Below are 13,050 nucleotides of genomic sequence, written 5' to 3'. Positions count from 1 at the left end.
TCTGTCTGTCTGTCTGTGTGGAGTCGAATCTGCTGCTCCAGTCTGAAAGCTATTTATCCATCAAGCTCAGCTGAATGTACTGTTCTGTTGCATATTGAATATCGTGTAGGTGCTACAAGTTAGGAGCTGATATTTTCCAAGGCTTTTCAAATACACTCCAGCACAAAACAAGCAAACACATGAATGCCTTTATTCACAGAGTCTGTTTTCCAGTTTGTAATGGCAGTAATCCCCCTCCACTGTGGGCATTACCTGCAGTATCTGCCCAGGCCTGACCGCCGCTGTCTCTTCCAGGTATGGACGCGTACCCCTCTCAAACCCGCCTCTCGGAGCTGCTGCCTGGGCCCATATTGGCCGGTGTGGTGGGCGGGGTCAGCTTCCTGTGCGTGGCCATCATCCTATCAGTGCTGACCGCCTGCGTCATGAACCATAGGAGAGGGAGACGCAGGAGGAAGAGGAGAGAAGGTAAGGAGAGCACCGAACTGCAGACCCCAGAATCCTCTGCAGTCCACCGCTATGACGGTGGCTCCTGGGAAACGGTGTTCAATGTAGTGAAGTCTCGTGTGCAGTGTCTGTTTAAAGTTGCAGTGCTAAGTGTGGAGGCCCTGGGACTGCAACTCCCAGGATCCTCTTCAGTCTGCTGCCGTGGTGGAGTCTCATGGGAAATGGAGTTCAATAGAATAAAGTTTATACAGACTGTGGCCACAAGGAGAGAGAGGGATTGACAATTGTACCAATAAAGGGTTTGAGTTGATGAATTAAGATTAATAGGTGTTTATGAAACCAAGACATTAATGAAAACTCAGTGACTATAGGCAACAGACAGTCCATATTATTTCCATTGCTATATCAATTCCTGTCATGTTCCATTGGAATTCATTGTGATTTTAGTGGCTGTTATTTTGAAGTATTACAAATTGTTATTTTTTTTCAATTTTATTTCTACATGCTGTGCTGTGAATGATCATGTTCACATCTCGTTTGCATCTCATTTTGAATTAATTTCCCCCTCATGACCTTTCAGATCTCACACACGCCTTCCAGAAGGACCCCTCTCCTCCGTAAGTGTCATCCCACCGCCCATCGCATCACTTCCTGTTTCCTGTGTGTAGTTTCTTTGTAAAGCAGAGTAGTGTGCAGGAGGCAGACCTCTGGAGGAAAGCAGCAAGCAGGCGCTTTTCAAGACATTCAGTGTGTTGCATGAATTAGAATAATCAGTTATTCACTTTTTAGTTAAACCTGTAGAAATGCTCAGAGAAACTTGTTAAGTCCAACTGCAAACGTTTTGACTGGAGGTCTTTCTCAATGTCTTCCATTGAAGACTTCTAGATGAAATGTTTGCCATTGAATTTAGTATTTCTGAGTTTAACACCAATGAGTGTCTAAAAGCTCTGGCTGATACCGGAGTTGTAAGCAAGGAGATTAATCCAGATTCTTCACCACTCACCAATCCCTCCTCTTTGTGCTGAAGCTCTCCACACTTCCTTTATTTCACTTTGAACCAATTTACCCTGAAATTCACAGAACGTTTTACTCCCTGAAGCTAGAAAAAACTTGCCCATAGACTACAAGGTAAAACTAAAAAGAATCAAATTGATTTCATCAACCAACAATTCCCTGTTGCTGTAAAATGCTGTGGCTCATCCGAATCAGGTTTCTTGCCAGGGTTACCTTAAACTGCAAATAAACCGTTTAAGAAACCTAAGAGCCTTGAATTGAAGTCCTCGCTTCTTTAGTTCATGTACTGTACCTTAAATAGAGCTACTAACACTGTTAACTAAATGGCTTTGTCAATCTCCCCCTGTAAATTGCCTTTCGTCCTGTGAAGCAGGTACCAGGATCCCACACTCTGTTCGTCAGTCCAGGACTCCATGTGGGATCCTCATAGCTGCAGGACAGGCAGGAGGAAGGCAGTGAATGTATAGTGTGGTAGCCGGGGAAATGGAGCATCTTCACCCAAAGCCTGGAAAACTAACAGTGAAACACTAAGGTGTCTGTTTGGCGAACGAGTGCCTGATTTTTCCACGCTGTTGACCGTTTTCTCTCTCTTCAATTTTAGAGCTGGCCCGTTTACTGACAGCCCCGACAGCGTCATGAAGCTCCGCCCGCTCCTTTATGACCACGCCCCCTCCAACAAGGCCAGGAAGTCGCATCACCAGCAGAGACAGCTGCTCCTAGCCAATCCGCTGGCTTCCCCTCGATACGCAGTCTTCGAGAGTTACCTGGGCAGCTCGGCTCCGCCCACCTCCCCCATCGAGTCCATCTCGCGAGGACCCGATGGGCGATTCATCGTGCAGCCCTACCCAGAATGCATCACCCCAGCTTGCGTCAAGAACAGTCTGAAAAAACACTTCCCACAAGGCCCAAACGGTCTGGCCAGCTTAGAGCATGAAAAAAGTGGAAGGACAAGACATTCGTCAAAGAGTCACTCCTGTTTCACTACTAATGAAGAGGAGAGGAGTGTGGGAAAAGGGCCAAAGAAAGAACACATCTGCTGTTATGTTAAAGAGACTGAAGACGCTGAAGAGTGGTCCAAAAGTAGCGGCTGTTTTTACACAAACGAACAGGAGGACTTTAGGAAGAGCCCCTCGCTCTTTTATGCAAGCGAGGATAAGAAACTGAGTGAGGACTGGTCCGAAAGCCAGCGTGGTCTTTATGTTAGCATGAATAAGACAGAGGATGGGGAATCGACTACAAGCAACTCTGTTCTGTATGAGAAAGAGAAGGACCCAACTGAAAGAAGTCTCTCCGAAAGCAGTGCTTCAGATTTCAGTAACATTACCGAGATCAAACTAGGCACAGCCTTCCCTAAAAGCCACAGGCAGTTTTATGGAAACGACGATGACAAATTAGACATTGATGTTCAGAAAAGGTCTGCCTATTTTTACGCCAATGAGAAAGCAAACGGGAAAGAGGGAGGAGGGACCATAGAAGTAGGTCACCCCACTTCTACTCAAAAGGATGGGTGTCCCGTCCAATCACAGATGAGGAAAGACAGGTGTAGCAAATCTGAAGTCTGGAAGGAGAAATACAATTGGACACATTCAGGTGTGGGGGAGGAGTCTTTGGGGGAAGTGGTCACCCTAAACCCCTCCCGTTTTAGGACAGGGGGTGTTGACTTGTCCAGACAAGGAAGAGCGATGGAGATAGAGAGGGAGAGGGCTGCGTATTCAATGAGTACCCTTCCTTTAGAAAGAGAGGCGCAGAGAGAAAAACGTTTGACGAACGCCAGCACCTTGGTGTCCCAAATGGAGCGAGAAAGAGAGGGGCACAGTCTGAACAGATATTATAAACACGCGAAAGAGAGGGAGAGCAGGAGAGAGGGAGAGAGCTACTCAGTGAGCCAGGGTAACTTGGAGAGAGGGGGGTGGAGGGAGAGGGAGAGGGAGAGAGAACCGGAAGAAACAGACCCAATATGGAAACCCCAAGCCGTAACCCTGCGGTCCAAAAACAAGATGCCGACTGGCAAGGACCAGAGGAATTCTGGGTTCCGGAAAGGGTGCTATTTTGGTAACACAAGCAGCCCTTTAGACCAAGCCTCCTCTTCCCCTTACATCCACTGGGATATCAGCCCGGTGACCTCGATAACCACTCTCATCCCAGTCCAGGGCAGCGTTCAAAACATGATGCCTCCAGCTAGGGAATCTACTCTAGTTGCTACAGATAACTCTACAACTGTCAAGCAGCCTCCCTCAATCTCCTTCCTCTCTCCACACAGTGCTACCTTCTCCAGTTTTGCTGGGGACATAAGACAGGCCAAATCGAGGTATCCAGAAAATATAGAAAGAGAGGAAGCTATGGATGCATATTGTTCTGCAGCTACTCTAGTTTATAATAGGGAGAGGGAGAAGGAAGGCTGTGCTGCCTTCATTTCTAATCCAGAGACCGAGATGGAAAGAGATCATTATTCGACCAGCACTATCCCAGTTTGCGACCCGGAGGGAGGGAGTGTGAGGGAGGGGGAGGGAGAAGGAGAAAGGGGGGTGGAGATGGAGAGGTACGAAGCTTGTTCTGCCTTTCTTTATGAGCGAGAGAAGGAGGGAGGGACAGAAGGAGAGGGACTGAGAGAGGGGGAGGGAGCGATGGAGCATGAAAACACTGATAAACACTCAGATGACAGTACTATCATATCCCCAAACCCTGAAAAGGAAGGTGTGAGAACTCGTTCAAGAAAAAGTGATAAGTACAATTTCAGCGCTAGTGCCATTTGCCTTTCCCCGTTAGCCTTAATACCGGACAATGATACAGTTCATGACCAGTCTGACTTGTCTATCTATAAATCACTCGATTCTTCAAGGGTAAGGCTACAGAAACAGCCATCTCGGTCTTCTGCAAGTACCTCACAAAGATCCAAACATCAGACCAGTGCAATCCTGGAGTACCTGAGCTCACCTGGGTTTATTGAAATGAGTGTCGACGATCCAATAGACGAGCCCAAAACTGAAGACCCACCTGGTGCAGATGAAAAGCCTGGGAGTTTCCTGCAAGGTTCTGAATCTTTACAAGAGAATTCAGGGCCTGGGAGTTTCTTGGAGGACAATACTGCTTTCAGCTCAGAATTCCCCCAAGACCTATTTGAAGCTAGAGATCCAAGCTTGAGAACAAATCCTTTGGAGAACTGTGGGCTTCCTGCAGACCACACACCTGCAAGTGTCCTAAAACAGTCACCAGGGTTTGAGTCAGGGCCTACCTGGGACCAAAATCCTGCAGGCTTATTTAAAGATAAGCCCAGTTTGGAGAGCACCGGAGAGCTTACAACGTCTATACCTCAGGAACCTGGATATTTAGAGAATGAAGCAGCTTCTCAAAAGAGAGACGGTATCTTCCTGGAACAGACTTCCTCAGATCTGCAAAGCCAGAACAGGTTTACCTGTGAGACTTCACAGTGGCCTAGTCACTTTCAGGGGCATCCTGGGACTTTCCAGATCAGGCCGTCTGGTTTTGAAGCTTCAAACACAGGCCAGCCAACTTCACAAGGGCCTGAGACAGAAAGCAGCTTGGTGAGGCCTCCAGAGGCTAAAAGACTACCCTTCAGGACATACTTGCCAAGGGGCTACAGCTGGCCGTCCCCTTATCACAGCTCTTTAGAGCTGAGGGAGTCGGAGGGGGAGGCACAGAGCGAGACGGAGAGGCAGGGAGAGAGAGAGGCCGAGATTGAAATGAAAGATGTGAGGGATGTTAAAGAAGCCCGAGCCAGTTTTGCTAGTCAAAGCAGTGGCCGGGGGAGTGTAGGGCCCACCTTCACTCCCTCTCTCCATCGCTACTCCCTCTCGCTCACTCCCTCTCTTCCCGCCTCTCCCGAAACCACTCAGAACGAGGCAGAGAGTGAAACTCGAGCGGAGGAGAAAGCGAGGTCCATGCCGCCGCACCTGGGAAGCAGAGCCAAGAAAAGGTAGAGTTTTCACTGTCGCCCAGAGAGACATTTTCGACTGGTTTCAGACTACCTTACCTATAGTGACATTAGGAAATCCAAAACTAGTGCTAATCAGGGTCTCTGAAACCAACCATTCATCTAAATGTTTTTTTCTACCTCCAGGTTTTTTTTATAGTTTTTCTGTAAGAATGCAGTCCCTGTACTACATGCGCATGGTCATTCTTTGATGATGCTTGCAATAATTTGAGAAATCATCCTTTCTCTTCGGGAGGTGAGGTAGCAGTTAGCTCCATGCCTCAAGCCTGCCCTGGACTGGAGAAAGCACCCTTTTTCTTCAGGGGTGAGGGAGGGAGGGAGCAGTTCAGTCTCCATGCCTCCAGCCAGCCCTGGACTGGAGGGAGCACCCTTTCTGTTAGGGGGGGAAGAGGGAGGGAGCAGCTCAGGTCTAGTTGCTTCACATCTTTATCTCTCTGTTGCAGGAGAGACACGTCAGTAGATGAAAGTTACGAGTGGGACTCCGTGGACTTCCCTGTGGAATCGGAGATCCTTGAGGCTCTGAAACTCTACAGCAGAGAGAGCGAGACAGTGGGAGAGCGGAAGAGAGAGAGACCCAGGTCTACGATCGCAGTGAGGGAGCTGGAGAGCAGAGGTGAGAGCACCTGTCTGTCTGGCCAAAGCACTGCTACACTACTGCTTGGTTACAACAATTATATGTAAGCAGTAGTGTTAACAAAGGCTTTTAAAATACATTTTCTTGCCTCTTTTTAAGACTACTGGCATCCTGGTATCTAATCACTTCCTGTCTAGCTGCAATCGGACCATGGAACTGGGCTTATCTTTAAATAAGCCTGCAGGATTTTGTTCCAGTATAGAACAAAAGCTAACTGAGAACCAATTTAGATAAGGCTTCTTCAGAAGAATGTGGATTTTAAAGCCTTGGTCGCCGCTCTTTTGATGTAGTACACCAGCTGTGGCCCTTCAGAAATATCCAAGTAATATGGCGATGCGTTTCTCTTCTCCTCTCTCAGGTCTGCTCTCCCCAGACCCCCCAGTGTCCCCTGCCTCCTCCCAGTACAGACTCCCAGTGCGTTCGCTCAGTGAGGCTCGATTCAACGAGCTGAGACAGGAGTTCCTGGAATATCGCAGAGAGCAGGAAAGCAGCCGAGACAAGAAGCCCGACTCAGAGGCCACACTGCTGTGAACACAAGGGTGGGTGGAGCTCTGTCTGATCAATGTGAATTAAAGATCAATGTGAATTAAAGATTGCTAAATGACAAGCTTGGTTTCTTCTCACCCAAACTAAGCTGTATTAATAACAGTCAAAGTTGTTATAATCGTGGAAAACACTAGTGGAGGCTTTGAGTAAACTGTTGATGCTCGTAACATCGATATATATTGTAACTCCTGAATGTGTTGAAGACTTGAACAGCAGTGTGTGTATCTATGTATTTATATAGCTAATGCTCCGTTTCTCATCTTCCAGGTCTTAGGGAAACTGCCTTTTACTGGGAGAGTCGAAGACTGATTACTGGGACCAGTCTCTGTGATAAACTCCTCTGTGGGTTCAAGCTGCATCAGAACGGAGGCGAGAGACCTCACTAACTGGGTCACAGCTGTCCATTTTGAAGCTCAGCAATGACCCGAATACTGGACCCCTTTAAATTTTCTCAGCACTACCTAACAATGAAATATGCTTGCGAGGCTCCAAGCACACCTGGGAGGAACCCGATGAAAACTCCAGGAGATCTGGGTGTAGAAGAGAGCATTTCTAAACCCATATTATCTGCATACCAAGACAGACTGACACCTAGTGGCCAAGCAAGAGCCTCTTGGACTCACTGAAGCGGTCGGTGTAATTGTAACCTGCTGTTTTGCACTGGGAGAGCTCCAGATCCCTGCGTTAGGAACGCGCTGGGCTAGAGTTTAAAGTAAATTATCATGATGCTTCAGTACATTCCACTAGGAGAACAAAAAAAAGAAATCAGGATTTTAATTAAGAAAATTGAGAAACTGAAAAACACGACGACACTGGCAATGCAACTAAAATCAAGCGACTGCAATTCCAATGTAACGAACACGTGATTTCCTACTGATTCCAAATCAAATGAAGATACTTTTCATGACTTCATAACATTTCCCTTCATACACATGAAATAATCATTAACACACTAATTTTAAAGTGTTACTTTTTTTTTTTTTCGAAGCCAGATCTCGACTCCTCACCAGGACCGGGCATTATTGTTAATGCTCCCTGGAGAGGGAATCAGGATGGGACAGCCCTCACTGTTTATTTATATTGTATTTAGTTTATTAACTGGGATAGGGCTGTATAAGATGGAACTTCTAGAGTCATTCCGGAAGGACAAATTAAAGGCAGGTTCCGAACACACAACGCTTGTGACTGTATCTCAGAGAAACAAGAAACAAGAATCAGGTAAAAAAAAAGTCAGATTTTTAGTTTAGATACAGAGAGTGTATAATGAGGTGACGCCTGGGTCGCTGAGCCCTCCCATCTGAATTATACAAACATGTACTTATTATTTTTATCATGAAAACAAAATCTACCTGAAACCGAGGATACATCGGGGGGGAACCCTAAATATCTTGAAATTTCACATTTATTGACAATCACAGATGCATAGCCAATTGATGCAAACACTTATTGACACAGAGACTAATCATTCCCATCTGCTTGTAAACGGGACTGGCTGGCAGGAGTAACTGGCAGAGGTGTGATTTTCATAGCCACGGTTCACTCAGGTCTTCAGTAGTATCTTGACCGTTTCAATGGTTTGAGCTGGACGGCACGGGACCATTTCTCTCCCCTGGTTTCAACAAAACGAAAATGTGAATGTGTTACCAGCAGGATTATTCTGGCTGGTTTAAGCGTTATTCAAACTGGGATCCTGTAACAAACACTTCAGAAACAGAGGCACGGCTGGTTGATCTTTTTATTGGGATTTCAGATCTTTTTTTTTCTATACACAGTACAGGAATTTTTTGATTTTAAAAAATCATTTTCTACAAAGAAAAAAAAAAAAAAAGCCGATTTTAAAAAGTTGTGATTTTGTTTTTGAACGTGTGAAATGAGTGCTTGTTTAAAATGATGAATGAATAAACCGAATCACTTGAATTTAAACAGAGTGCTCCTTGAATATCACTTCCCAGTCCATCACATCCACAACCTGAGTTAGTCTTGTTATTTAGCACTGGTTTACAATGCAAGCATACAGCAATGATTTCTCTGTGGTGCAGACTCTGTGAATCAGCGACATGACATCATCGCACCACATTCTAGAACACGGCAGAGTGCCAGAACTCTCCAGGCACGCTCCTATTGCATTGGCAAGGAGTCCATGAGAGCCACAGGGTTCACTGCGGTGTAGGAGGGCTCATTTAGACCAGTGGTGCTCCAACTCAGCAAAGGATGCCCCAGAACATTCTGTAAAGATTTCAAAAAAAAAAAAAAAAATTTGCTCAGTTTTCAGTTGCTTGAAATGGTTTTTAATAAAGGCCCCCCCCACTCGCTTTCGGTTCGGGGGACCCCTTGATCCGATGCAGGCAGCTGGAGCACCTATTTCAATGCTGTTAAAATGTCTTTCAGGGTCTGCGACTGGCTTCTCCCCAAGTCCACCTGCTCTCGCAGGAGCTCCAGTTTGGCACGCTTCAGTTGCAGTTTCTCATATTCTATTGCCAGCCACTTATCACCTGGCTGGCTTTTCATTTTCTGTAAAAATGTAAGAAATAAAATTAGACAAACTGCACATGGGCACAACAGAGGCAGAAGTCGCTGATGAGTGCTCATGTATCTCTTACAGACTCGCCTCCACGTCACATCAGCACTGTTCATCGTCAGACCTACAGCTCAGGACAAAGACTTCGCATCGCTCTGAATGAAACTGAATGAAACCTGCTGGGGGGTGGGGATGTAAAAACTACACAACGACAGTGTTAACAAGCAGGCTGTAGATGAATGGAGTTCAGACTCCCGTCTCTAATCTGAAGAGCCGTCATCCTCACCTCTTCCGCTTGCTTGTCAGGCTCCGCGTGGGAGTCTTGTGGTGCAGAATGCTGCTCACAGTCCTGCAGGAAAGCAAAGGAACACATCAACCTGGGGCACAGTCTCCCCTGGGGGTCCGACTGACGGGGGATCCTCAAATAGCAGCTATTACTGCAAAGTGGTGCAAAGCACAGAGAAGATAATGAACCGCTGACTCAATGTGCTGGTCCTACGATCAATATGTGTGGCAGGTCCTGATGAAGCTCAATCATTCGTTATCTCATCTGTGCTTTACTACACTGAGCTGTGCTTTTACCAGGGGCTACCAAAGCAGTGAACTTTGAGAAGGGGCAGCTTCATTATCTTCACTGTGCTTTGAGAAGGGGCTGGTTCATTATCTTCACTGTGCTTTGAGAAGGAGGCTGGTTCATTATCTTCACTGTGCTTTGAGAAGGGGGCTGGTTCATTATCTTCACTGTGCTTTGAGAAGGGGGCTGGTTCATTATCTGCTCTGTGCTTTGAGAAGGGGCTGGTTCATTATCTTCACTGTGCTTTGAGAAGGGGCTGGTTCATTATCTTCACTGTGCTTTGAGAAGGGGGCTGGTTCATTATCTTCACTGTGCTTTGAGAAGGGGGCTGGTTCATTATCTGCTCTGTGCTTTGAGAAGGGGCTGGTTCATTATCTTCACTGTGCTTTGAGAAGGGGCTGGTTCATTATCTTCACTGTGCTTTGAGAAGGGGCTGGTTCATTATCTGCTCTGTGCTTTGAGAAGGGGCTGGTTCATTATCTGCTCTGTGCTTTGAGAAGGGGCTGGTTCATTATCTTCACTGTGCTTTGAGAAGGGGGGCTGGTTCATTATCTTCACTGTGCTTTGAGAAGGGGCTGGTTCATTATCTTCACTGTGCTTTGATAAGGGGCTGGTTCATTATCTGCTCTGTGCTTTGAGAAGGGGCTGGTTCATTATCTTCACTGTGCTTTGAGAAGGGGCTGGTTCATTATCTGCTCTGTGCTTTGAGAAGGGGCTGGTTCATTATCTTCACTGTGCTTTGAGAAGGGGCTGGTTCATTATCTTCACTGTGCTTTGAGAAGGGGCTGGTTCATTATCTGCTCTGTGCTTTGAGAAGGGGCTGGTTCATTATCTTCACTGTGCTTTGAGAAGGGGCTGGTTCATTATCTTCACTGTGCTTTGAGAAGGGGTCTGGTTCATTATCTGCTCTGTGCTTTGAGAAGGGGCTGGTTCATTATCTGCTCTGTGCTTGTGGAGATCGCTCTCGAGAATGGTTTGCTATCTTCTCTCTGGTTGGTCGTGCTTTGCTACATGGTATTTCTATGTTTTCTTTATACATGGCAAAAGGTGAGAGGTGCAAACACACCCACCTCAGTCTGTGTTTCCACTGTGTTTGGATCAGGGAGTGCGAGATGGGAGTCGCTGTCAATGTCTTCCAGCAAATCTGAAATAACTGAAAGCATTAGATGGTAGAATGAAAGCTCCATACAGCAGGGCTCTGTCAATGTGGCATTTCTTTCTGAACACACGGCTGCATTGAAGAAGATCTATTAGTGGAAGGAAACTTCAGACTACAGTCCTTCCTCGTACCATCCTATACGTTTATAACATGAATAAATTCAGTTGTTTTTAATATAATAAACAAACAGGATGATAACTCTCTGTTCTGCAGGCTGAGCACTGCTGACTGTTCAGCACTGATTCAATGCAATACAGGGAACAGGGTCATGAGGCTCCAGGTTCAAACCAACCCGAGCTCTCTCTCTCTCTCTCCTGTGTTTCATTTCACTCACATGGCCCCTCGATGTGGCGATGCCCGGCGCTCCAGTCACACCCAGTGTGCTCCTCCTTCACTGCAGACACGGGGGCAGGATTAGGGGGAGAGGCCCCCCAACAGCTCCCAACATGAGGGGCAGCAACGCGGTCCAGCTTCACATCGTCCTGAAAGCTTCTCAGCCCTGCAACTGTGCACTGAACGAGACGCAAAAACACTATTATTATTATTATTTATTTCTTAGCAGACGTCCTTATCCAGGGCGACTTACAATTGTTACAAGATATCACATTATTTTTTTTACATACAATTATCCATTTATACAGTTGGGTTTTTTACTGGAGTTTTTTTATCTAGTCTCTCCCTACAGAATGAACACATTCTGCTTCTTAATGTTGAACGAAACCTGCTGAATAACATTACATTAACATATTGAATTAAATAATGCGTTGTAGTTTTCCATTTACTTAAACAACCATAATAATTGTTCGAAATAGAACATGAAATATTGTATTACTATTATGGCTTCCGGTAGACTTTTTTTTACGATATAATTGTGTAGTTTCTTTGACGTTAAATAAAATATCTAAATTATAGTTAATATAGTTGTTTATTTATTTTCGTCTCAATCCTAAAATTCTAGATGACGCAAAACATTTGGCAGGAGCTGTATTTTATTTGAATGGAGTTTTCATAAGACAGTGCCTCACAAACAACAGCCAAACCACTTCACATACAAGGGTTCATTGACAATCCTTTTTACAAGCCCACCACTAGGATTTTAATCCGTGGTGCAAACTCTTGAACTATACAGACAGAGCACAGGACCGTTTACCTGCCCTGACAGCTCACCTGAGACACGCGCCGGTCTGTTCACTCACCTGAGACACGCGCCGGTCTGTTCACTCACCTGAGACACGCGCCGGTCTGTTCACTCACCTGAGACACGCGCCGGTCTGTTCACTCACCTGAGACACGCGCCGGTCTGTTCACTCACCTGAGACACGCGCCGGTCTGTTCACTCACCTGCATCTGCAGGCGCTGCTCCCGCGCCACTTCGTTGATTGCATTCGCCACGCTGCGCAAGTCATCGGTCCTCCTGCCGTGCATTTCCAGGTAGCGGTGCAGCAACTCCAGCGCCCTCTCCGCCTCGGCGGTTGTGGGGAGCAGAGACGGGGAGGGATGGGTGCTCTCATCACTCGCTGCCGAGCTCAGATTAGAGTCACACAGCTGCTGCTTCACAGAACATGCACCGCGCAGCTCCGATGTTTCAGGGCGGAATTCGCGTGTGTGTTGCAGACCGGCCTCTGCTTGACTCGGCTGTGCGCTCTGCAGCGTTTCGTGTACAACAACTGCCGCCCGCTCGCTTGAGATGTCTTTAAAATCGACTCTGTGGGAAAGTTTCCACCTCTGCAGCCAACCGTTGGAAGAGTCAAAGTTTCGGATCCCAAGGCGTTGGGCGATTTCCTCGGCCTGTTGGAGCAATGCTTGATCGGATAGCGGCGCGTCTGCTGGTCTCATGAACCTGAACCACTTCCACAGCGCGCTCTCCACCGTCTCCGGGGAGGCCGGCTTGAAGCGCCGCTGCTGCGGGTGCTCGCTGGAAGCCGCTTGCTGTCGGATCTTCTCCTCGTTGCGCTTCAGCGTGGCGAGGGAAGACTGTTTGATCCCCCGCTCTCGCACGATTTGCATCTGCGTCTTGCCGTTTTTCAGCTCGTCTAAAATCTGCAGCTTTTCCCAAACGTAGAGGTCGGTTCTTTTCCTAGCCATGCTGGCTGACTGTTTTGTTCTCCTGTCTGTACCGTCCGACTGACCCGTCCTGAAAACACTCCGAAGCCCCGCCTTACAAGGGAGCCTCCCGTGGGCTGCTCAGCCAATCACATTCTGCGCGCTA

The 13,050-nt window shown here is 47.0% G+C and overlaps 2 protein-coding genes across 10 annotated transcripts in view; one reads left to right on the top strand and one right to left on the bottom strand.

The window, feature by feature from the left end:
- LOC117397842 (uncharacterized) overlaps positions 1 to 8,513 on the top strand; it is a 26,533-nt gene extending 18,020 nt beyond the window's left edge. For all 6 annotated transcript variants that reach the window (XM_059008627.1, XM_059008626.1, XM_059008625.1 and 3 more), the window contains exons 17-22: positions 295 to 465; positions 1,025 to 1,061; positions 2,060 to 5,392; positions 5,854 to 6,023; positions 6,403 to 6,583; positions 6,858 to 8,513. In XM_059008627.1, coding sequence (XP_058864610.1) covers positions 295 to 465; positions 1,025 to 1,061; positions 2,060 to 5,392; positions 5,854 to 6,023; positions 6,403 to 6,575 — 3,884 coding nt within the window. In that variant the 3' untranslated portion in view covers positions 6,576 to 6,583; positions 6,858 to 8,513. The remainder of the gene's footprint in view (positions 1 to 294; positions 466 to 1,024; positions 1,062 to 2,059; positions 5,393 to 5,853; positions 6,024 to 6,402; positions 6,584 to 6,857) is intronic.
- Positions 8,312 to 13,050, bottom strand: LOC131706819 (uncharacterized). Of its 4 annotated transcripts, none has more exons than XM_059008630.1 (5): positions 12,183 to 13,050; positions 11,176 to 11,353; positions 10,753 to 10,835; positions 9,395 to 9,457; positions 8,312 to 8,816 (listed from the first exon to the last, which is right to left on the bottom strand). In XM_059008630.1, exons 1-5 carry the CDS (start codon positions 12,924 to 12,926, stop codon positions 8,709 to 8,711), a joined length of 1,176 nt encoding a protein of 391 aa, XP_058864613.1. In that variant the 5' UTR covers positions 12,927 to 13,050; the 3' UTR covers positions 8,312 to 8,708. The 4 variants fall into 4 exon arrangements, 3 of the variants coding, with proteins under 3 accessions (XP_058864613.1, XP_058864611.1, XP_058864612.1); XM_059008628.1 differs by having other exon boundaries at positions 8,312 to 9,101; positions 12,183 to 13,049; XM_059008629.1 differs by having other exon boundaries at positions 8,312 to 9,101; positions 10,753 to 10,826; positions 12,183 to 13,049.

The sequence above is a fragment of the Acipenser ruthenus genome, chromosome 37, assembly GCF_902713425.1.
Source record: "Acipenser ruthenus chromosome 37, fAciRut3.2 maternal haplotype, whole genome shotgun sequence".
Classification (NCBI taxonomy): domain Eukaryota; kingdom Metazoa; phylum Chordata; class Actinopteri; order Acipenseriformes; family Acipenseridae; genus Acipenser; species Acipenser ruthenus.
Note: the sequence above shows the minus strand (reverse complement) of the source record. Positions and strands in the feature narration are given on the sequence as shown.

Coding starts and splice junctions, on each gene's coding strand:
- LOC131706819 (XM_059008628.1), bottom strand. CDS start 12,926: ATGGCTAGGAAAAGAACCGACCTCTACGTTTGGGAAAAGCTGCAGATT. Junction 11,354..12,182: donor AGCAGCGCCTGCAGATGCAG/GTGAGTGAACAG, acceptor CGTCTCGTTCAG/TGCACAGTTGCAGGGCTGAG. Junction 9,102..9,394: donor CTGACAAGCAAGCGGAAGAG/GTGAGGATGACG, acceptor ACATTTTTACAG/AAAATGAAAAGCCAGCCAGG.